The sequence below is a fragment of the Trichosurus vulpecula genome, chromosome 3, assembly GCF_011100635.1.
Source record: "Trichosurus vulpecula isolate mTriVul1 chromosome 3, mTriVul1.pri, whole genome shotgun sequence".
NCBI lineage: Eukaryota > Metazoa > Chordata > Mammalia > Diprotodontia > Phalangeridae > Trichosurus > Trichosurus vulpecula.
The window spans coordinates 111,676,303-111,698,818 of NC_050575.1; the positions used below are offsets into that span (position 1 = coordinate 111,676,303).

At 39.5% G+C, this 22,516-nt stretch overlaps 1 protein-coding gene across 1 annotated transcript in view; it reads right to left on the reverse strand.

The window, feature by feature from the left end:
• Positions 1-22,273, reverse strand: part of BPIFB1 (BPI fold containing family B member 1) — a 36,745-nt gene extending 14,472 nt beyond the window's left edge. The window contains exons 1-6 of the mRNA XM_036749783.1: positions 22,165-22,273; positions 20,823-20,958; positions 19,342-19,446; positions 18,748-18,897; positions 7,861-7,942; positions 3,252-3,315 (exon numbers count right to left, since the gene is read on the reverse strand). Of these exons, the coding sequence (XP_036605678.1) occupies positions 3,252-3,315; positions 7,861-7,942; positions 18,748-18,897; positions 19,342-19,446; positions 20,823-20,958; positions 22,165-22,273 (646 nt within the window). The remainder of the gene's footprint in view (positions 1-3,251; positions 3,316-7,860; positions 7,943-18,747; positions 18,898-19,341; positions 19,447-20,822; positions 20,959-22,164) is intronic.
• Positions 22,274-22,516: the final 243 nt, after the last annotated feature.

Below are 22,516 nucleotides of genomic sequence, written 5' to 3' on the forward strand. Positions count from 1 at the left end.
CAGAATATTTGCTAAAAATACACAGTATGTTACATAGAATATACTGGACGATAGTATGAAGTATTGGAAATAGACATGGGCTACGGGGCTTGGGGAGGGCAGTGTCTCTAAGGTCCCTTAGAGTTCTGTCATTCTGGATTTTAAGGTCCCTTCTAATTCTGGTATTCTATTTTCTAAGGCCCCTTCCAGCTCCAACATTCTACGTTCTCAGGTCCCTTCCATCTCTGACATTCTTTGGCTTTATGATTAAGGTGTTTAAGGACTGCTGCTTTGAGATGAGAGTCTGATCAACTCATTAATCTGTTAATAGCCCTGCAAGACCACTGCGGGGCCAGGGAAATGTGAAAGTGGGAAAGAAAGGGAAATGGAAAAGCAAAATTATGGCATCTTGCCCTAAAGAGCTTAGAATGTAAGAATTTAAAAGCCTCCACAGTCTACCATCAAACTACCTTTCTAGCCTTATCTCTCTTCCCTGATATGAAACTTCTGCTCAAAAGTGCCACCTCATTATACCACCCTCCATCAATAGTTCCCTGCTGTTTAGTTGTTTCAGTCATGCCCTACTCTTTGTGACCCCATTTGGGGTTTTCTTGGCAGACATACTGGAATAGTCTGCCATTTCCTTCTCCAGCTCATTTTACAGATGAGGAAACTGAGGCAAACAGGCTTAAGTGACTTGCCCAGAGTCACACAGCTAGTAAATGTCTGAGGCCAGATTTGAACTCCGGTTTTCTTGACTCCAGGCCCAGAGTTCTATCCACTGTGCCGCCTTCTTCTTCTTCTTCTTCTTCTTCTTCTTCTTCTTCTTCTTCTTCTTCTTCTTCTTCTTCTTCTTCTTCTTCTTCTTCTTCTTCTTCTTCTTCTTCTTCTTCTTCTTCTCTTCCTCCTCCTCCTCCTCCTTTTCCTTCTTCTTCTTCTTCTTCTTCTTCTTCTTCTTCTTCTTCTTCTTCTTCTTCTTCTTCTTCTTCTTCTTCTTCTCTCCTTTCTCTCTCTCTCTCTCTCCCTCTTGTCTCTCTCTCTCTCTCTCTCTCTCTCTCTCTCCTTTGTCTGTCTCTGTTTCTCTGTGTCTCTTTCTTTCTCTATGTCTTTCTCTGACTCTCAGTCTCTCTCATTGAAGGGTCAGGTCCACATAGCAGTTTAAAGAGTGACATAGCATCCCCATGTGGCCAGGATGAGAATGGTACCTAAGACCTTGGTTAAGTCTACAATGAACAAATGGGAACAGCTAACCCTATCCTCCTATACATTTCCTCACTTCAGGAAGGCAGCTACATTTTGGTGATTCCCCTCCCCACCTAGTCTACCTTTCAGTCTCTCTCCACACTACCCAGGAATGACACCCCCATTTTACTTCTCTGACTCTCAGGCTCCTCATTTGTAAAATAGTGAACATAATACATTATCAATTGTAAAACTTTGGCTGAGAAGAAAGTGCTATGCAATTGTAAAGTGCTAAATAAATGTGATTTTTTTTTGCGAGGGGGAGGATGTCCAGATCCCTGTGATTTAGTATGTGTAGGAATACAGAATGACAATTCAGATGTAATTCATAGCCTTAGAGATTTGCTTGAGGACAATGAGATGCTAAGGGACTTGGCCACAGCCTTATAGTTTGTGTGTGTCAGAGGCAAGACTTGAATTCTAGGTCTTTCTAAGCCTATGGTTCTCTTCTATCCCTTATGGCAGGACACATATCTCTACTGATGATGATGTTGTTGATGGTAGTGGTGGTGATAATGATGGGACAGCATGGCATAGAAAGAATACTAGCATGACAGGTAGAGGACCCGGGTTCAAATCCCACCTCTGCTACTTTCTACCTATATAATCTTGAACAAGTCACTTCCCCTCTCTGGGCCTTGGTTTCCTTTTTTGTAAAATGAGAAGGATGACTCCTCAGATTGTTTCTGGCTCTAGATGTATGAGTCCCAAATGAAGCTAAATTCTATTGCCCTCTAACTTCTACCTATTTCTCCTAGTTCTGGCCTCTGAGGTCAAGCAGGACAAGTCCAATCCCACTGTCCTATGATGTCAAAACCCTATGGGAAAGGTGGGAAGAAGACCTTTCTTTTGGATTCCTACTGACTGTACATGGGACAGATGGAATGGATGGCATGAGGGACCAACATTCAAGCAAATCTTCATGATTACCCCAGGTCTTTATGAAGCACTCAGCTCTAGGTAGTTGACAATACTTTATACTTTCCCAACTTTCCTTGTTCTCTGCTCATTGAAATCCTTCCTTTCCTTCAATGCTCCTGTCACATGCCTTTCCTAATTTTATCTCTCCCCCTAGCTTAAAGCAATCCCTCCTTCTTGAATTTCTCGCTGTGCTTTGTTGGCATTTCTCCTTGACAAATATATTTCACTTCAGTATTTCAAGAAATTAATTGGATTTTATTGGTATGTGTCCTCCCTTCTCTGCTGACCTAGTCTCCAAACTACACCCTTTTATTAGACAGTCTTCATTCCACGCAGAGCACTGGAGGAAAACCATCAGAGTCTCAATCCAATTTTGTTGTATTTATCTGTGTCTATGTCTTACTCTCCTACTGGATTATAAGCTCCTTGAGATCAGGAACTGCATCTGAACCATCTTTGTGCCTAAGTGCCCAAGACAGGGCCCTGTACATGGCACGTTTTTAATTTGCTGAACTGAATTCCCAGAAGATGGAATATTCCTTTCTCTTTCAACCTAATTATACTGCCTAGAAGCCTTTGGGCTTCTATCTTCCCTACAATTTCTCTGAAGAACTTCAGATAACCCCAGAACTTTAAAATATTTGAGTTTCTAATACTACCCTGCCTTATGTTCATTTATAGTTGCTTGTAGTATATGTCTTTTCTGTAACACTGTAAATTCTACAATGGTAATGAGTTCTGATACTTCTCTAATAAAGTCTCTGGGTGACCATAGGCAAGCCATTTATTCTTTCAGTTTATTCTTCATTTATTCTTCAGTTTCTACATTTGTAAAATAGGATTAATAACACTTGACCCATCCACCTCCCACAATGGTTGTGAGGAAAGGGCTCTATAGATCTTAAAACCATACTAGAAATAGGAGTGGGCATGAGAAGTACTGGGGCACACAACAGTCACTCAGTGAAGATGAGAGTGGCTGGCCTGGGGAGGGCTCCCCTCCTGCCACCCATGCCCCAAGGTTTATATAGGCTGCTCAGCCCAAGAGGCAGAGAATAGGACTCATTTGATAAGGAGAGAAAAAAAAACATGAAATGCCTAGGACTTACAGGTTGACCAAGCATAGATTTTGGAAGTCATGCTCTTAAAGGCCTTCTCAATGACTGGGCATACCTATAACAACAAAAAATTTCGGATTTCAGTGGAAGCTTAGTGAGAGCACCAAGCACTGCTATCAGCCTGGCCTAAAGGCTTATGCAATCTCCCATGGAGACATGAAGCAAGGTGTCACAATGTTAGTATGAGACTGAGTAAGGGTTTCATCTCCTAGATTTTCAAGTGGAAGGAAGGAGGGAAGGAAGGAAGGAAGGAAGGATTTAGTAAGCTAAAGCTTAAGTTCTAGGATCAGGATTGAGAATTAGATAGGATTTCATTGATCATCTGGTCTAACCTATACACCAAAGGAATCCCTGCTAAGACATACCTAACAAGTTAACTCAACAATCTAGCCTCTTCTTGAATGGAGGAGGAGGGGGTACATCATCTCTTGAGGTTGATGATTCAATTTCTCTTGGACAGCTCTAACTGCTAGAAATTTTCTCTGACATCTAGTCAAAATTTTTCCCTGTGACTACTACCCATTGCTCTTGATTCAGCCTCCTGGGGCTAAATAGAGGAAGTGTAATCTTTCCTCCACATGCAGCCTTTCTAAAATTTGAAAACAGTTATTGGTCAAAGAAGAGTAATTAGGCATGATGAGAAAGCACATTGAAAATGTCTGTGCAATTTCAAGTCAGTGACAACATCGGATTAAACCTATAGAAATTTAGTTTACACACAACTATTCAACACAGTGAAACATGACATTGCTTCACACAAGACAGCTCAACAAAGGAGTTGTAAGATGGGAGTACAATATGGCTGCAAAGGAGGCAAAGGTCAGTTGTACCTCTCTTCTTGAACTAGACTTTAGATTGCTATCTGACCCATATGATTATTGGCAGTCCAAGTATTTAGTCTTATCAGTTGTAGAATTTGGTGAAACCTGGGAGTTGAGTGGGAATGGGAAGCAGACGTCCTGTCTAAAATATCCTGGACAAGCAGTCAACCAACCTCTGTTTGAAGATCTCCAATGAAGAGGAGACCAATGCCTCCTGAGGCAATCAGCTGCACTTTGGCACAGTACTGATTGTTAGGAAATTCTTATAATGAGCTAAAATCTGATTCCCTGGGGCTTCCATCCATTGCTCCTCCTTGTACCCTCTGGGGCCCAGTAGCAATGAATGAAGGAACAAATATGAATTAAAATACTAAGGGCCAGGGAGGCAGAGCCAAGATGGTGGCTGGAAAGCAGGGACTTGCATGAACTCCCCCCCGCCCGGGTCCCTCCAAAACCCTATAAAAAATGGCTCTAAACAAATTCTAGAGCTGCAGAACCCATGGAATAGCAGAGGGAAGCAGGACTCCAGCCCAGGACAGCCTGGATGGTCGCTGGGTAAGGTCTATCACCCAGAGCTGGGAGCAGAGCAGAGCCCAGTGTGGGCTGCGCCAGGACCAACCAGACCAGAAGACGGGTGGAATAGGCCCTAACACCCTGAAACAGTGACCTGTGGCAGTTACCAGACTTCTCAACCCACAAACACCAAGGACAACAGAGAAGGTTAGTGGGAAAAATGGGAGGGGACAGAGTGAAAGGAGTTTGAGGTTTGGCCACTGCCCTGGGGGCAACCGAGGTGGTGCAACTCTGAGGACAGAACTACAGCTGCAGTTGCTTCTGGCCCCAGGCCCACCTGGTGAGAGGAATTAAGTGGGGCATCCAAGCAGGAGTGCAGAGCCTGCTTAAGATCTGAATCCAGTCCAGGTTGGCGGTTCTTAAGGGAGGAGGAATGCTGGTGTGGCAGAGCTTGTTGTGTAGAAATAGCTCTGAAAACAACAGCATAACCCCTCAAGCTTGGGACAAAGTACTCTCTACTCTGTAAGCAGTCATACCCTGACAAAAAACTCAAGGGTCAGGTAGTTGGCTGCGAACATGGCCAGGCAGTGAAAATGGACTCAGATTCAGACTCAGACTTTAGAATCTTTCTTTGTTGACAAAGAAGACCAAAACATACAGCCGGAAGAAGTCAACAAAGTCAAAGAGCCTACAACAAAAGCCTCCAAGAAAAACATGAACTGGTCTCAGGCCATGGAAGAGCTCATAAAGGATTTGGAAAAGCAAGTTAGAGAAGTAGAGGAAAAATTGGGAAGAGAAATAAGAGTGATGTGAGAAAACCATGAAAAACAAGTCAATGACTTGCTAAAGGAGACCGAAAAAATGCTGAAGAAAATAACACTTTAAAAAATAGACTAACTCAAATGGGAAAAGAGCTGAAAAAAGCTAATGAGGAGAAGAATGCCTTGAAAGGCAGAATTAGCCAAATGGAAAAGGAGGTTCAAAAGACCACTGAAGAAAATACTACCTTAAAAATGAGATTGGAGCAAGTGGAAGCTAGTGACTTTATGAGAAATTGAGATATTATAAAACAGAACCAGGGGAATGAAAAAATGCAAGACAATGTGAAATATCTCATTGGAAAAACCACTGACCTGGAAAATAGACCCAGGAGAGATAATTTGAAAATTGTTGGACTACCTGAAAGCTATTATCAAAAAAAGAGCCTAGATGTCATCTTTCAAGAAATAATCAAGGAGAACTGCCCTGATATTCTAGAGCCAGAGGGTAAAATTGAAATTGAAAGAATCCACTGATCATCTCTTGAAAAAGATCCCAAAAAAAGAAAACTCCTAGTAATATTGTCGCCAAATTCCAGAGTTCCCAGATCAAAGAGAAAATACTGCAAGCAGCCAGAAAGAAACAATTTGAGTATTGTGGAAACACAATCAGGATAACACAACATCTAGCAGCTTCTACACTAAGGGACTGAAGGGCCTGGGACATGATATTCTGGAGGTCAATGGAGCTAGGATTAAAACCAAGAATCACCTACCCAGCAAAACTGAGTATCATGCTCCAAGACAAAATATGGATTTTCAATAAAATAGAGGACTTTCAAGCTTTGTCAGTGAAAAGACCAGAGCACAATAGAAAATTAGACTTTCAAACACAAAAATCAAGAGCAATATAAAAAGGTACACAAGAAGGAGAAATCATAAGGGACTTACTAAAGTTGAACTGTTTTGTTGACATTCCTACATGGAAAGATGATGTGTATAATTTATGAGACCTCAGTATGAGGGTAGCTGAAGGGAATATACATATATACATACACACACACACACACAGACACACACACACACACACACACACACACACATATATATAGACAGAGGGTACAGGGTGAGTTGAGTATGAAGGGATGATATCTAAAGAAAATAAAATCAAATTAAGGGATGAGAGAGGAATATATTGAGAGAGGGAGAAAGGGAGAGATAGAATGGGGTAAATTATCTCACATAAAAGTGGCAAGAAAAAGCAGTTCTGTTGGGAGGGAAGAGGGGGCAGGTGAGGGGGAATGAGTGAATCTTGCTCTCATTGGATTTGACCTGAGGAGGGAATAACATACACACTCAATTGGGTATCTTATCCCACAGGGAAGAAGGAGGAAGGAGATAAAAAAGGGGGAACAATAGAAGGGAGGGCAGATGGAGGAGGAGGCAATCAAAAGCAAACACTTTAGAAAAGGGACAGGGTCAAGGGAGAAAATTGAATAAAGGGGGATAGGATAGGAAGGAGAAAAATATAGTTAGTCTTTCACAACATGAGTATTGTGGAAGGTATTTGCATAATGATATACATGTGGCTTATGTTGAATTGCTTGCGTTCTTAGGGAGGATGGGTGGGGAGGGAAGAGGGGAGAGAATTTGGAACTCAAAGTTTTGAATGCAGATGTTCAAAAAAAGTTTTTGCATGTAACTAGGAAATAAGATATACAGGCAATGGGGCATAAAAATCTATCTTGCCCTACAAGAAAGTAAGAGAAAAGGGGATAGAGGGGAGTCGGGTGACAGAAGGGCAGGTTGACTGGGGAACGGGGCAATCAGAATATATGCTATCTTGGGGTGGGGGAGGGTAGAAATGGGGAGAAAATTTGTAATTCAAACTCTTGGGAAAATTAATGCTGAAAACAGAAAATATTAAATAAATAAATAATGATTTAAAAAAAAATACTAAGGTCCAAATTCTGTGCCAAGTGCTGGGAATACAAATAAAAATCAAGACAGTCCCTGCCTTTAAGACTATCTGTGAACTGAGGTTCACAGACTTGGTGGTTTTGTTTTGTTTAATTTTATATTTTAATTGTTATATCTTAATATGATTCATTTCCTTTGTAATCTTGAATATTTTATTTTATGCATTTGAAAACATTCAGAGAAGGGGTCTGTAGCACTCACTGGACTGGCAAAGAGGTCCATGACACAAAAAGGTTAAGAACCCCTGGTCTAATCCCTCTTTACCATGATAGCTTTCCAGACATTTGAAGACAGTGCTCATACCATCACTTTCTTCCTTTTTTTTTCCAGCCAAAACATCCATGGTCAAATTGCATTCACTAATTCATTACCCAAGGTTCAATTCACACAACTGAAATGATTGCTTCATCCTGAGAATGGCCCAGTCATTACCATTATAGAGGAGAGGTCACCAGGTCAGTTATTGGCATGAATGGATTCCCACAATCCTATGCTCTCCCAACCATAATGAAACAACATCACACTTACCTCCCTTCTCACTAAAGTGGGCAGGGCTGGCATCAAGACATCAATGACCTTGTTAGCCAAGAATCTGACTGCAAAGGAGAGCCTGCCCAAAATAAAATAGGGAAATTTGAAAACCAATAGTAACAGCCATAGTGGTACCAAATGATGCTTCTATTTAAATATTTTGAGGCTCTGTAATGGTGTTGGTGTGAGGACTCCTTCCACTGATACAGATCAATTAGTAAGAGTTCACATTTATCTAGAACTTCGAAGCTTGCCTATATGTTCTCACTTTATCCTCCCAACACCCCTTTGATATTGATGCAATTATTATCCTTATTTTACAGATGAAGAAAATTGGGCAGACAGAATTGAACCTTACTTAGGCTTATACAACTAGTAAATGTTTGAGGTATGATTTGAACGCAGATTTTCCTGATTCCATGCCCAGAGCTCTATCCACTACTCCACATCGGCAAGTAACATAATCTATAACTTAAATAGTCTCCGGGGGTTGCTGTGGCCAAAAAGAAATAATCAACCTGAGACTCACTGGGTGACGAATTTCTTTAAATTCTGTTAAGCTGGTCCTTGGACAAAGGATGCACAATCCATTACCTGGCCATTACTGAAACATTTCCAGCTTGGTAGGATCTGTAAGAACCTGTGCTTTTCTAAAACAATCTTTAAGAACTTAGATTTACTGCCAGGTTATAATAAAGCATGGGAAGATATTTTAGTAAAGTCTTTACATATAATATTACTTGACATATAACATATGTACAAATAGTATATATTACACAACATGAATGTATATATACACATGGATATAAACACACATACCTATTTACTTGTATATACTAATATAAAAACAGGAAGATACTACATTGGATAGAGAGCTGACCTCAGAGCCAGGTAATACCTGGGTTCGAGCTATTAGATTGACACCTAATGGTTGTGTGACCCTGGGCAAGTTCCTTGCTCTCTCAGTGCCCTAGGTAACTCTTTTTCCCCTCAACTTCTTTACTTTTATTATTTTCCCATTTTCTTTCTTTAAAAAATTTCTGTTTCCATAGCTTACAATTTTATTTTATTCTCAGTTCCAAATTCTCTCCTTATCTTCCAGCCCTACATCACCCATTGAGAAGGCAAGAAATACAATCCTCATTATGTATATGAAATAAAACAAAATGTATTCCTGCATTAGCCATATTCCAAAAAAAGAAAAAAAAAGAAAAAGAAAGAGGAAAAAAGTATAGTTCCATCTGCACTTCGAATCTATCAGTTCTCTATCTGGAGGTAGGTAGCATTTTTTCATCATGAGTCCTTCAGAATTGTGATAAATTGTTATATTGAGCAGAGTTACTAAGTCTTTCATAGTTGATTATCTCTACAATATTTCTGTTACTATGTAAATGGTTCTCCTGATTCTGCTCATTTCACTTAGCATCAGTACATATAAATCTTCCCCAGTTTTCCTGAAACCATCCCCTTTATTATTTCTTACAGCATAATAATATTCCATTACATTCATATAGCATAACTCATTTAGCCATTCTCTAATTGATGGACATTCCAATTCTTTACCATCACAAAAAGAACTACTATAGATATTCTTGTACAAAATATTCTTGTCTTCTTTTTTCATCTCATTGTGGGAATAGACCTAGTTCTGTGTCAAATGATATGTATGCATAGTTTTATAGCTCTTTTGGCATAATTCAAATTTGTTTTCCTAAATGGTTGGACTAGTTCACAACTCCACCAAAGCTCATTAGTCTACCTATTTTTCCACATCCCTTCTAGTATTTGTCATTTACTTTTTCTGACATGTTGAAATGGTACCTCAGAGTTGTTTTAATTTAGAGCATCTTTCATATGATTATTGCTAGCTTTGATTTCTTTCTCTGAAAACTACTTATTCATATCCTTTGACCACTTATCAACTGAGTGGCTCTTATCTTTATAAATATGGATAATTTCCTTATGTATTTGAGAAAATAGCCCTTTATTAGAGAAACTTGCTATAACATTTTCTCTCAGTTTCTTTTCTTCTAATTTTGGCTTCATTGGTTTTGTTTGAGTGAAAACTTTTCAATTTTGTGTAATCATAATGATAGGCTAGGTGGCACAGTGGATACAGAGCCAGGCCTGGAGTCAGGAAGACTCATCTTCTTGAGTTCTAACCTGGCTTCAGACACTTACTAGCTGTGTGACCCTAAACAAGTCACTTAACCTTCTTTGCCTCAGTTTTTTCATCTGTAAAATGAACTGGAGAAGGAAATGGCAAGCCAGAATCTTTGCCAAGAAAACTCCAAATGGGGTCATGAAGAGTTGAACAGTTCTGACCAACTACAACCACCACCACTACAACAAAAGAGCCAGTAAAGGAAATAGAGAAGGGGTTGCTAGAGGGGAAGGAGAACCAACAGAGTTGTGCTGTCTTTAAAGCCAAGAGTAGTCTTGTACAGTAGCATCAAACTCAAATAGAAATGTGGCCACTAAACTTTACATAAGGATCCCCACATATTGACTTAGAAGACCACACACTAACATTATCTGTGTTCTATTATATCTTTATTTATTTTAAGTATTTGCACACTGCATTTTAATCTTGTTGGGCCCTATTCAGTGAGTGTATTCATTCAGGCACATTAGTCATCTCTGCTCTAGTAGGGTGAAATGGTCACATGGGTCAGAAAAGCTTCAGCAAGAGTAAGGAAGGACTAAATAAAGAAGTCATTGAAATTGTAAGAAAAACATTAAAAGACCTCAAAATTCTCATGAGCACAGGGTTTAGTTGTGATTTCAAAAGACTAATGGGTCATGAAGCATGCTTCTCATCTACTGGCAAAGAAGTGATAGATTTTAGATGTTGAATGAAGCATACATTCTAAAAATGGCCATTATTTCCTTATTTGCTATAAGGGAAGGTTCTTTTTGGGGGGAGGGTGCAAGGGGGATGTTGGGGAATAGGGTAGTCATTGGGAACTGAAAGCAATGTAAACAAGAGTATCAATAAAACATTTTTAAAAGACCATTGAACCTGAGGAGACCTGAATATTTTACCCCTTTTTGACCATTGCCAATATCTGTAGTGGGGCAGCTAGATGGTGCAGTAGATAGAGCACTGGACCTAGAGCCAGGAAGATCTGAGTTCAAATTTGACCTCAGACACTTACTATCTGTATGACCCTGGGCAAGTCACTTAATCCTTATTTGCCTCAGTTTCTCATCTGCAAAATGGAGACATCCTGGAGAAAGAAATTACAAATCATTCCAGTATCTTTGCCAAAAAAAAACCCCATGGACCCAAGAACTGGACTCAACTGAACAACAACATCTGCTGAAGTCACAGGAAAATGAACTTTATGCTACTATAGAAAACAAATAATCACATTTTCTTGTGGTTTAGCAAGTTAGCTAATAGTTAATTTGTTGTTGTTTGTTTCCTAGATATAAGTTATGTTTCTACGTCCTACATTTATCATCTAAGAAGCCAAAGATTGTCACTATCCTCAGAAGTTTATCAACAACAAAAAGCCATTTCTGTTGTCCCATTAAAGGACTCTCTTCTCTCTGCCCATGCTACAATCTCTTTGCCGAAGACCAGACTGCCGCTACCAGAGACTGTGGCCAGGATAAACTTAAGGTTTGAGGCTCCCCTTTCCTAATTAGTGGGTGCCTCTTCTAGGCACTATTTCTGGAAAGTCCCTGCCATGTTTACTTCTAACCTCTTCAGTCTCCTCCTCCAAAATATCCTTCCCTTTTTTGGAAACATGAAGCATGATCAAATTAATTCTGCCATTGCTTCTGAATGGACTTTATTCATCATTCTTACCCACAATTCCTCTATGAGTATTATTTCCCTGATTAGAATGTAAGTACTCTGAGGGCAGGCAAATTCTTTGCTTTTATATTTGTATCCTTAGCACTTAGCTTGACTTACATCAAGAGCTAAATAAATATTGATTCATTAATTAATTTATTCAAAGATTAGTGAAAATAAAGGAATGAGAATCAAATGAGATTATCTATCAAGCCCTTTGCAAGCCTTAATGCTAGATTATTGCTGCTATTATATTACTATTCTTGTAATTTTTAATAGGAAATTGCTGTTGCTCTGTTTTATTGCCACTAGGGCTGCTTGATGGGAATAGATGAAGCTGTGTTTTAGGTCATTTGATGCTTCAATTTGGGGAACACTAAAGATTTGATGAAATGTAAAGCACATTTTACCCCAGCTCCTTTTCTGTTTGTTATAAAAACTGTGTATTTCTAGATAATGAAAATATATGCTTGTCTAATTCAACTTGTCAAAATTGCTCCTAATGGCTACTTGACGTTATTAATACCTTTAGAAGTTTGGGGTTTTTTGTTTCCCCCCGAAAAGCAAGAATTCATTGACTATAAGAAAACAAACTGAACATGAGATTGTAAAAGACTTTGACATGGCCTATGATGACTTAGCAACACATTACACTTATATAATCCTTTGCATTTTAAAAAACCCTTTCCTCAGATGAAAAACAGGAGTTAAGTAACTTGTCCGCAGGTGTATAACTAGAGAATGCGTTTTTTGATTGGAAGTCCAATGCTCTTTAAGCTACTGTGTAAATGCACGTGTTTACCTAGTAGGAATCTTGTTTCCTCCACCCCTTCCCATCTCCCTGGGCCACCGAAAAGTGAATTCACCAATGAAGGAGAAGAATGAGAGATCTTTAGGTTCCACCCCTTAGGGCACTCCCATAAAAGGAGAAGTCAGAAAGTCAATGTTCCTGAATGGTTCCAGAAAGAAATCAGGATCTTGAAAGAAGTGATAAAGTAATAAAAGGCAGAATTTGTGGCCTGCAGGAGAAATAATTAACAGAAAAGAAAAACTTAAATCCAAGGGGTCGAGTCTCTTTAAAGAAGCAAAGAAAAATAACTTAGTGGGGAATACCAATACTCTGAAGTGAAGGAGAATCTGGAAGGAAAACAACAAAACAGTAATATTAAAAGTAGGATAACCTCCACATAAGGAAAACAAACTGATCTCAAAGTCAGGATATGTGGAGGCAGCTTAAAGATCATTTGCTTCCCAGAAAAACATTAAGAGCAAAAATGCTTGAATATGATAACGTGAAATGTTCTCAGAACTTCTGAATATGGAAATTTGATAACACAAAACTTTTCAGCCACCAGAGACCGCAAACAAGAATGAAATATTACATTCCGAAAAGCCAAGGCCCTGAAGATGTAGCCCCAAATGAAATACCTTATAAACCTGAATTTAATCAAAAAGATTTCATCAACAGGAGTAGGGACCCTGAGCTTAACTGATTAAGAGATGTTGAGATTTTATTGTTTATAAAAAAACAAACAATCATATACCTGGACTGCTTTAGTACTTGTGCTGATTAGATTTATGACGGTAATTAGGCAAGTAGCGTAAGAACTTATAAGTGAAGTTAGTGCCTCTTATAAATATCTTTGACTCTAATAATATAATTCATCACATTCACATCCATAAGGTGCTTCTCGGTTGCTTTTTTGGGTGACCTAAAACTTTAAAATTGTTTGGAGAATATGTTACTACATTACTCATCGCCATACAACCAGCACCAGACACATATTTATGATGAAAAGATAGGCTTTTGTGTCAGCAAGAAGCTCAGGGTCATTAAAGCACTATGCCATTCAATCCAGCCCTCTAGCTTCCTTCAATTCATTTCTTGGCCAAGTTCACTTTCTCTTCACCATCCAAGTTATATTTATGGATGAATTTTCTTTAGATTTTCTATACAATTACATGTGCATTCATCAGCCATTTTTTCCCATGGGAAGAGTTGGTTTCTTTTTCTTCTTCTTCTTCTTCTTCTTCTTCTTCTTCTTCTTCTTCTTCTTCTTCTTCTTCTTCTTCTTCTTCTTCTTCTTCTTCTTCTTCTTCTTCTTCTCCTTCTTTATTTTTAGCTAATGTGGCTTTCACTTAGATAAGGCTCAGCAGTGTTCCCAGATTTAATGCAATCCATACAATGTTGTTTGCAAAGAGGAACATCTGGAGTACCTCAAAAAAAATCTCTTTTGAGTTTGGATCCTGCAACTGACATCCTGTATAACAAAATACTTCTTTGGTGAGATTTATCTCTATTTTATAACTCATTTGGCATCAAGAATCTGAGGGTCATAAAATAAATTTATATCCACTATATTTTCAATCAATCATATGATTTTAGCATATGCATAAGATATATTCTGTTAGAGGAAAGATTTTATAGGACACATTTTACTCTACCAAATGAAATTTTTTTATAGTTAATGAACAAAAAGAACAATGCTATCTTGTATTATTTGCCACTTTCACTCTTTTTTTATTGGCTATAAACATGTGCTCTGCTGTTTAATATTGTTTGTGAGAGACTAGCTGTTCTCTTCTTGACTTCGATATCCTCAATATGCGTATCCTCAGTATGATATCCTTATAAAATTCTGTAGAGATTGGAAGGAGATATGGACTATCCATTGTTGGCATTCTCTTGATTGTTCTAGGAGTACAATAATAAGTTCCCTGACAAAATACTTGTCTTTCCTAGGGTTGGCTGCCTTTGACTCAACACAGTATTCTATATTTGGTTTGACTGGGACAGGATAGAGTGTGACTCTCTCCTCCGAAGTCCTGAATACCAGGCCTCTGCAAATGCAGTCTAAGATGAAAGAGCCTTCTTGGCTGCCATATCCCAATATTGATGCATACAAGGCTTATGACTAGTCCACATAACAGCTCTTCAAATCTTTTTTTTTGGACAAATTTCTATATACCATGTCTACCTCATCTCATACTCACAAAGTTGATACTTTTTTAACTCAAGTGCAAGAATGCACATTTATCACTATTAAATTTCATCTTATGTAATTTGAAAAAAATAAAGGGGACTCCTTTGATAAAGTGAAGAATCAAATCAGATGGATGAGAAGGTACTTTGAAGAATTATAAAGTGCTATCTACATGTAAAAATGTTATTAGTGAGGCAAAGCCAAGATGGCAGGTGGAAAGCAGGGACTTGCATAGGGCTCTCCCCCAGGACCCTCCAAACATTGATAAAAAATGGCTCTGAACAAATTCTAGAGCTGCAGAACCCATAGAATAGTGGAGGGAAGCAGGGCTCCAGCCCAGGACAGACTGGATGATCACTGGGTAAAGTCTATCACCTTGAGCTGGGAGTGGAGTGGAGCAGAGCCCAGCATGCGCAGGGCCAGGACCAACCAGATCAGAAGACGGGCGGAACAGGCCCTAACACCCTGAAACAGTGACCTGTGGCAGTTACCAGACTTCTCAACCCACAAACACCAAGGACAACAGAGAAGGTTAGTGGGAAAAATGGGAGGGGACACAGTGAAAGGAGTTCAAGGTTTGGCCACTGCCCTAGGGGCAACCTTGGTGGTGCAGCTACAGAACTACAGCTGCAGTTGCTTCTGGCCCCAGGCCCACCTGGTGAGAGGAATTAAGTGGGGCATCCAAGCAGGAGTGCAGAGCCTGCTTAGATCTGAGTCTAGTCCAGGTTGGCAGTTCTTGGGGGAGGAGGAGTGCTGGTGTGGCAGAGCTTGATATGTTGAAATAGTTCTGAAAAAAACAGCACAGCCCCTCAAGCTTGGGACAAAGTACTCTCTACTCTACAAGCAGTCACACCCTGACGAAAAACTCAAGGGTCAGGTAGTTGACTGGGAACATGACCAGGCAGCGAAAAAGGACTCAGATTCAGACTCAGACTTTGGCATCTTTCTTTAGTGACAAAGAAGACCAAAACATACAGGCAGAAGAAGTCAACAAAGTCAAAGAGCCTACATCAAAAGCCTCCAAGAAAAACATGAATTGGTCTCAGGCCATGGAAGAGCCCATAAAGGATTTGGAAAAGCAAGTTAGAGAAGTAGAGGAAAAATTGGGAAGAGAAATGAGAGTGATGTGAGAAAACCATGAAAAACAAGTCAATGACTTGCTAAAGGAGACCCAAAAAATGCTGAAGAAAATAATACCTTAAAAAATAGACTAACTCAAATGGCAAAAGAGCTTCAAAAAGTCAATGAGGAGAGGAATGCCTTGAAAGGCAGAATTGGTCAAATGGAAAAGGAGGTCCAAAAGACCACTGAAGAAAACACTACCTTAAAAATTAGACTGGAGCAAGTGGAAGCTAGTGACTTTATGAGAAATCAAGATATTATAAAACAGAACCAAAGGAGTGAAAAAATGGAAGATAATGTGAAATATCTCATTGGAAAAACCACTGGCCTGGAAAATAGATTCAGGAGAGATAATTAAAAAATTATTGGACTACCTGAAAGCCATGACCAAAAAAAGAGCCTAGACCCCATCTTTCAAGAAATTATCTAGGAGAATCCACCGATCACCTCTTGAAAAAGATCCCAAAAAAAGAAAACTCCTAGTAATATTGTCACCAAATTCCAGAATTCGCAGATCAAGGAGAAAATACTGCAAGCAGCCAGAAAGAAACAATTTGAGTATTGTGGAAACACAATCAAGATAACACAACATCTAGCAACTTCCACACTAAGGGACTGAAGGGATTGGAACATGATATTCCAGAGGTCAATGGAGCTAGGATTAAAACCAAGAATCACCTACCCAGCAAAACTGAGTATCATGCTCCAAGGCAAAATGTGGATTTTCAATAAAATAGAGGACTTTCAAGCTTTGTCAGTGAAAAGACCAGAGCACAATAGAAAATTAGACTTTCAAACACAAAAATCAAGAGAAGCATGAAAAGGTAAACAAGAAAGAGAAATCTTAAGGGACTTACTAAAGTTGAACTGTTTTGTTGACATTCCTACATGGAAAGATGACGTGTATAATTTATGAGACCTCAGTTTGAGGGTAGCTGAAGGGAATATATATATAGACAGAAGGCACAGGGTGAATTGAATATGAAGGGATGATATCCAAAAAAAATCTAATTAAGGGATGACAGAGGAATATATTGAGAGAGGGAGAAAGGGGGGGATAGAATGGGGCAAATCATCTCACATAAAAGTGGCAAGTAAAAGCAGTTTTGTTGGGAGGGAAGAGGGGGCAGGTGAGGGGGAATGAGTGAATCTTGCTCTCATTGGATTTGACCTGAGGAGGGAATACCATACACACTCTATTGGGTATCTTACCCCACAGGAAAGAAGGAGGAAGGAGATAAAAAAAGGGGGAACAATAGAAAGGAGGGCAGACAGGGGGAAGGAGGAAATCAAAAGCAAACACTTTAGAAAAGGGACAGGGTCAAGGGAGAAAACTGAATAAAGGGGGATAGGATAAGAAGGAAGAAAATATAGTTAGTCTTTTACAATGTGAGTATTGCGGAAGGGTTTTGCATAATGATACACATGTGGCCTATGTTGAATTGCTTGCCTTCTTAGGCTAGGGGTATGGGGAGGGAACAGGGGAGAGAATTTGGAACTCAAATTTTAAAAGCAGATGTTCTAAAAAAAAGCTTTTGCATGCAACTAGGAAAGAAGATATACAGGCAATGGAGCATAGAAATCTATCTTGCCCTACAAGAAAGTAAGGGAAAAGGGGATGGGGGGGTGGGAGTGGGGTGACAGAAGGGAGGGCTGACTGGGAAATAGGGCAATCAGAATATGTGCCATCTTGAAGTGGGGGGGAGGGTAGAAATGGGAAGAAAATTTGTAATTCAAACTCTTGTGGAAATCAATGCTGAAAACTAAAAATATTAAATAAATAAATAATGATTGAACCTAAAAAAAAAAAGAAAGAAAAAGATACTTATAGCAGCTCTTTTTGTGGTGCTTAAGAACTGGAAATCAAAAGAATATCCATCAATTGGGGAATGGCTGTAGTATATCATTATAATTGAATATTATTGTGCTATAAGAAATGACAAGTAGGATGATTTCAGAGAAACCTCGGAAAGACTTACATGAACTGATGCATAGTGAAGTGAATAGAACCAGGAGAATGTTGTATACAGTAACAGCAATACTGTTTGATGGAGAACTGTGAATGACAGCTATTCTCAGCAATACAATGATCCAAGGCAATCCCAAAAGATTAATGACAAAGCAAGCTATCTGCCTCCAGAGAAAGAACTGATATTGATTGAATATAGACTGAAGCATGCTATTTTTCACTTTCTTTCATTTTTTTCTTATTCAAATCTTCTTGTACAAAATTACTAGTATGGAAATGTTTTATATAATTTCACATGTATAACCTATATCTGATTGCTTACCATCTCAGGGATGGGGGAGGGGAGGGGAAGGAGCAAGGGATAGAATTTGTTACTCAAAACTTTAAAAATGTTAAAAAATTACAAAATTGAAAATGTTTTTCCACAATCAAAATCAAAATTGTCCATTTTATCTCCTATGATCTTCTCTTTCCTTTGTTTGGTCAACCTCCCAATCACAATGTGAGTTACTTGAGAGGAGGGACTGACTTTTCTATCTTCAACTCCAGTGCTTAGCACATAGTAAACACTTAATAACTTTTTCCATCAATTTGTTTTCATTTGTTTAAGAACATTTCTCTTATCTATTATTATAATAAGTATCTTCTGGCATCATACTATAATTTATTTGTGATGTGGCTTTTTCAGTCTAGGCCATGTATCCATTTGGAACTTATTCTCATAGATGGAATTTTTTTCATCTGTAAAGATGGGGATAATACTAACATCTACTTCAAAGGGTTATTGTAAGGGTCAAATGAGTTAACACAAGTGAAACATTTTATAAACCTTAATGTGCTGTATAAATTCAATTTTTTAAAAATTATTCTTTTGTTTCTGAATGTTTTATATGTAGGCTGTTCCACTAATCGACTATTAAAAATTTTTTAACCAATATCAAAAAAAGTTAAATAATAACTTTTTTTAAAGTTATCTTAAATAATAAGAAATGACAAATACTCACTTTTGTAGAAGACTGATGCTTAAGTTATTGGGGCTGTTGGTACACTTTCTGAGGACTAAATAAGAGTTCCCTTGATTGTCAGTTTCTGTATGGAGTTCAGCTATGATGTCAACTTCCACGTGCAGCTCAATGAGTTTTTTGGTAATTATGCTAAAAGGGAATAGAGATACCCCAGGAAATTACCCTGAGCCTCACCCATTCTCCCAACAGAACTCAGCAGGCAGAATTTAGCTAAAGAGCTGGCAGGAAATCGGGAGCACTGAGTGTCTTCCCAGAGCAGAGAGTTCTGAGAATGCTAGGTTTGTGACAGAAGTTATAAAGTTAATCTCTCGAGCTTATTTCCCTGACTTTCTTTCCCATGTGGGCCAGCTTTCATGCCCAGACCCTTTGTCATATCTATGGCTACCAGATATATCATATCCTCAAGGACTTAGGTGAGATTGGATTTAGCCTGGGCCCAATAACAGGGGTGGAAAGCCAAGGGACCCTAGGGAAGAGGAATGGGGAGTGCGGCCCTACCTTGGACAAGCGCTATTCCTTGAGGCCCCAGCTTCAATGAAGGAGATGACCCAAACCCTTGGTGGGATTACTCACGTGTTGAGACCAGCCACCATATCCAGGGGGATCTTGACCTGGGGATGACTCTCCTCAGAAAGTTGAAATGCCAACTGGGGCATGCTAACCTCAGTGACCTTCAGCCTGCAGTAAAGGAATGACAGGCAAGCACAGATGAGTCCCAGGCTCCTTGCCCCTAGGCCCACGATGCTGTCTTGGGACCAAGGTACCTTCATTCTTAATGGGAGAAAAGGAGTTTGCACACAACTCATTCATGTACAAAAAAGCAAATCATTTGAGGCAAATATAAACCATGAGACCCAAGCACACTTTCTTGTGGTGATGCTTTATAAATGGCCTTATTTCATATCTTAAAGAGAATGTTATAGAATGGCAGATGACTACTTTGTTTGACTTTTCTTACTGAATTGACTGAATTGGCCCTCTTGTTGTAACTTATAGAATCCTAGGATCTCTGAAATATCTCTGAAACCTTAAAAGTCATTGATTCTAGACCAAAATTTCATCACACACATGCACACATATACATACAAACACACACGTGCATACATGAATACACATGTACACGCAGGCATATAAACACACAAACACACCCTCATTCCTTTCACATGAGGTCAGCAGCTGCCTAAGGCCTGACACGCTGAAGAGTCCTTTGGTGGACACTTTTTAATTAGACTGTTTATAAATGTACATTAACAGACACACACATCAGTCTTGCTCTTGAGGGACTGTAGGGACTGATTTTGTGCTGAATTGCCTGTTACACTAAGGGTCTGGTTCTGGAGGAGAAAGTCAGCATATAGGGTACCACATAGGGGTGTGTGTGTTTGTATGTGAGAGAGACAGAAACAGAGAGAAGAGAGAGAAACAGAAAGACAGAGACGGAGAGACACGAAGAGAGAGAGAGAGAAAGAGAGACAGAGAGGGAGACAGAGACAAAGATGGAGAGAGACAGAGAGAGCATATAAATGTGTGTTCAAGGGCAAATGTCAGACTTTGATATGGGTCTATAACACCTTGTCCTATTGGTGCTACATAAACCCCTCATCCCCAGATTTCCTCTCCTCACTTCATACATGCGCTTTATCTCTCTGACATACTTTCATATACTTTCTGTCACAAACATGCACACATACATGGGATCATACATGAAGATGTAAATTTAGACCTCATGGATTATCTAGTTCCAATCTATTTTACAGATTGGGAAACTGAGGCCCAGAATGCTTAAGAGACTTGAACCCAAGTCGCAGGACTCCCAGTCCAGGGTTATTTGTACTGCTTCATGCTTTCTCTTCATTTCTGGGCCAACTAGACTCTAAGCTCCTTAAGAGCAAGGTTTCTCCTTGTTTAGCACAATACATAGTATATAATACTTAATAAATGTTATTGAATTGAAATGAATCGACCAATTATTATTGTAAGTAAGTGACATTGGAATCTCTCCCTCAAGAGACTGAGTCCTATCAGGATGTACTTGGTGTCCCCAAGCTGCTCACCATACAATCTGCTTCAGGAAACCACTGATAAGGCCTCCAATCAAGGGGATGCTGTTGTCATTCCTCATGGCTTCATAGAGAGGCAATTCTTTTAGCACCTGAATAGCATCCTGATTTGTAAGTTCCTGGGAAAAAACTGAAAAAAAAATTCCTTGAAATCATACTTGCTATGTCTATGGAAATATACGATTTATGAAACACTTTCCAAAAAAATTTTTTTTAATTCTTTGAGCTAAGTGGTGCAAATATTATTGCCATTTTGCCCAATAGGAAACTTGGGTGTGGGGGCTTGATTGAGCTTAATTGGGGCACAATAGAGTAGCAGGTACTTCCTGTCTGCTCAGCTGCTGGACCACTGTGCCTGTTGAGCAGAACTGTAACTAGGGTATAGCTGTTGGAGTCTTGTACCAGGGCATCTACATCCAGGGATGTGTACTGCTTTACCAAGAGAACAGGCTTCCTCCTTTTGGTTGTCCTCAGACTGTTGTGCTTCCACCTTCTAGTCTTCCTGTGATCCATCCTATGCCTATAATACAAACCTGCTCCTTCACCTGCCCTGTGCCAAGGTTTCTTCACCTTAGCATCTCTCTCTCTCAGGGTCCACCTTCCTCTCCAGAGAATGGGTCTTCCCGGGGGTTGGATTCTCCCCTCCTGTAAAAACTGTTCTCACAACTGGAATCATCCATACTTCCACTCTCATCCATTCCTCTCCTTGTTTTCTGTACCCCTGCTGCCTACGTACTTTCCCCACTTGATGCTTATGTGTCACCACAACCAATGAACCAGCCAGCTCTTCCCCAATGAAAGAAATCCTAGTTACATCTGCAACTCAGAGCTAAAATCCTAGTGTCCATGTATGTGATCCAGTAAGCTCTCCTCAAACCTCTGACCATACACTGAACTGAACCCCTCACTCACACCCAGAACAAACATTAACCCCAGGCACAGACTGATTCTTGACTTTGTTTGTAGACTAAACTGTATGACTGGCCTCAGACTGAGCCCCGACCCCAGCCATATCTGAGCCATAATCTGAATTCTAAGTCTTGTCATGTATTGAATCCTGTCTCTGGTCTCCATATGAGTATTGTTGGTCGTGATACTGCATGGCTCTTCTAAAGCAGGACAGACAGTCAAGGAAGGCCTTGGTAGCAGCTGTTTCAAAGAGTTCTGGGTACAAGACTATGATGTCAGCTATTTTTCTCTAGTATCCTGGTACTTGAATCCTTTGACTGATGTGAACATTGCTACCTACCAGTTTCCTGTTGTATGGCTCTAATAGTGTCAATGTGTGACAGTGCCTCCTGTTCTTCTATCCTTCTGACCTAGCACTGTGACTTACCTTTGTTTAAGACTTCTGGACCAATGTTCAAAATTGCCTGGCCATTTGGTGTAGCTTGGGCTGACGATATTATAAGCAAACCCCAGAGAAGTGCTAGTGGCTGGAACATCTTCATTCCTGAAATCAGTAGAGAATATGGAATAATCACAATGCCTTATGGAAGGGAAATGCTCCTATTAGAAGGGCCAGGCAAGAAGAAGAATTTTGGACACAAATATATAATAAAATCAAGGGAGATGAGGAAGGAAGGAAGGAAGAGGGAAGAAAAGAAGGAGAAAGAGGGAAGAAAGGAAGGAAGGAAGAAAGGAAGGAAAGAAGGAAGGAAGAAAACAAGCATTTATTAGGTTCCTAC